Source organism: Poromitra crassiceps (genome assembly GCF_964638095.1).
Source record: "Poromitra crassiceps genome assembly, chromosome: 22".
Classification (NCBI taxonomy): Eukaryota; Metazoa; Chordata; class Actinopteri; order Beryciformes; family Melamphaidae; genus Poromitra; species Poromitra crassiceps.
In genome coordinates, this window is record NC_139647.1 from 3,283,107 (window position 1) to 3,285,850 (window position 2,744).

Here is a 2,744-nt window from a genome sequence, read left to right on the forward strand (position 1 = left end):
TTTATTTCACATAGGCTATTGAATGTCATTATCTATTCATGGAGTCTTGAACACACTATTCTGGGATGTCCCCATGGTCGTTTTTTCTTTCTCTTTTTACCAGTCTAGACCTATTTCTATTAATAATTTATATTGTGTAAAAAGTTGAGGCTATTGCTTTTATTCTTATTTTGAAATAATAATATGATTGATATGGTGAAATGCCCCTTGCTACAAACTGGAATGCACCTGCTCTGACTCTCACTATAACAACAGCCTTATTTTCTCATGCAGTGTAACCATGGATCACCCCTTCCTGCCTCGGTCCATGTGGAGCGCTGACAGCAGGTTTGTGCAGCATCCTGCGGACCTCTACACCAGTGTGTTCGTGACGCGCAGCATCCCCGCAGGCACGGCCTTCGGTCCGTGCGTTCTCCAAAACACCTTCTACGACACCATCGCCTTCATAGCGCAGAAATCCTGCGACAAGAGAACGAAATCCTACGTTTTTAGGGTGAGTTGAGTTCTGAATGAAATAACCTTCATGGATGGAACAGATACTTTTACATTGAAAGAGCTGTATATTTTGTTGGTGAGTTCAAAGAGTGTTGATGATTCCCCAGATTCCGCTTTGGTTAGTCAAGATTGAAATGGTTTGGCTCTAAAGCTGGTTTGATATTTGACCATCATTGCTCTTTGAACACTAGAATTTTGTACTTTTTTCTTGTTTGGATCTCAGGGACTAATGGATAAATAATTTAGACAATACAATTATCAATTATCTACCAGCAGATAAAAGTTGCCATCTAATGTTTTAAATATTTACTGTTTATTTTTTTTTGGAAGACCTTGAGATTGTATAAAATATTAGGCATAAGCATAGCCTAAATCAAGTTTAAAAATGTGACAAATTTCAAGCAACTCGTTCATGATTCCTGTCAACAGGTGGACCCCGAGGCCATGCGTAATTCTGCGCTGGTGTTGTCCTGGCTACGGCTGGTGCAGGCTGCGCGCAACAAAGACGAGCAGAACACCGAGGCCTTTCTGAAAGCCGGCCAGCTGTACGTGCGCACCACCCGGGACGTCCGGCAGGAGGAAGAGCTGCTGGTGTGGTACGACCAGGAACTGTCCCACCTGCTGGGCTTCACAGACATGACGACTAGAGGACCAGAAGGTTAGACATGGTGATATATTGTGATCGCCTTGATCCCCAGAGAGTTTCATGTGAAAAAAATAAGCATCAGTAGAAGTATTTTGATAAATGTGCCATGCTCTGACATGATAAACTATAATTAAATTGGCGTGTATTAATTGAAAATATATATGGATTCATAAACAGACTCAACCATACTGATCTTTGTCTCTTTTACAGAGTTAAAATGTGGAAGATGTGACCAGGTCTTCAAGCATGAGTATCCGTTCCTGGCGCACTGTCGATTCCTCTGTGCCCAAGTAAAGAGTGACACCTGGAGCCGCGAGGCGTACGAGCACAAACACATGGAGATAAAGAGGCAGCATCGAGTGACAGACTTCCATAACATCGCCAGAGATTTGGAACATAAACAATCTGGCACGAACGGAGATGCCGAGATTACCTCTAAGAAAAGGAAATACGAGGAAACTCTTTATCCCAAAGGACGGAAATCAGTGCTGTTGGAAAAAACGAACATTTCAAATGATGACAATATCACGCAGCTCACCAAGGACTACGACCAGGCAGCAGATGCATCCGACTCTTCTCTGAAAGTGAAACCAGATAAGCTCAAACTGGACTATTTGGGATGTAAGAACGGCGCTTTTACGCAAGTCGGAGAGACCAAAAGGAGTTTTACGCACGACAAAGACGCACAGTCGGAGACGGGAGAAAGCTCTGGTTTGCGCTCAGGCAACAGCAGCAGCGCATTTTCTCTGGTCCTGTCAGGTGGCCAGGGGGAGCAGAGAAGCGCTTTCTGTAAACCGAGCAAAAGAAGTTCTCCCAGTGACCACCCGGCGCATCTAACCAGCGCACCAACAGCCCCCTCTAGCCGCCAAGGGGACATGGGCATGGCTGATGTTTTCAGGTCAAGGACTGTTATGGGATACAGCAATCTGATGGCATCCAGTATCATGAGCGGCGACTTGCAGCAGGGCGCACAGACGGTGCCCTCGCCAGTGCCCATAAGCAGCGCGTTCCATTACGCACCGGAGCACTGGACGAGGAGCGTGGCGGGCGCTCAGCTTCAGGCCGCCTCATCTTTCACCATCCTGCCGCCGACTTTCACATCGTTCGGCGTGTCGGTGCAGAACTGGTGCGCCAAATGTAACCTGTCCTTCCGCATGACATCTGACCTCGTGTTCCACATGCGCTCCCATCACAAGAAGGAGTTCGCTGCCGAGTCCCAGGTGAGGAGGAAGCGGGAGGAGAAGCTCACCTGCCCGATCTGTCACGAGTACTTCCGAGAGCGGCACCACCTCTCCAGGCACATGACTTCTCATAACTGAAATATACAAAGGACAAATACATCTCTATTTATTATCCAAATGATGCTTAGAGTGTCTATATTTAACTGCTTTAGATCACAGATTCATGGTGAGATTTTGGTGTATAACAGTGAATGTATAGGTAGCTGTACAGAAATAGGAGATTGCGCACCAGGGCGCAATATATGGCCATCAAAGCCTGTCCACTCGATGGATATGTGCGTGTACGCTGATTTTACTGTATTTTGGCTGTATGTCGTTTAGTCCTCATTGTTTGGTTGATGATTAAATCCTGTCTGAATTGT

The 2,744-nt window shown here is 45.9% G+C and overlaps 1 protein-coding gene across 1 annotated transcript; it reads left to right on the forward strand.

Annotated features, from left to right (window-relative positions):
• Positions 1-280: 280 nt before the first annotated feature.
• On the forward strand, positions 281-2,460 carry znf488 (zinc finger protein 488; the record flags this gene model as incomplete). Its single annotated transcript, XM_083658243.1, has 3 exons — positions 281-493; positions 925-1,153; positions 1,352-2,460. The coding sequence occupies 3 exons, from the start codon at positions 281-283 to the stop codon at positions 2,458-2,460; spliced, it is 1,551 nt and encodes a 516-aa protein (XP_083514369.1).
• Positions 2,461-2,744: the final 284 nt, after the last annotated feature.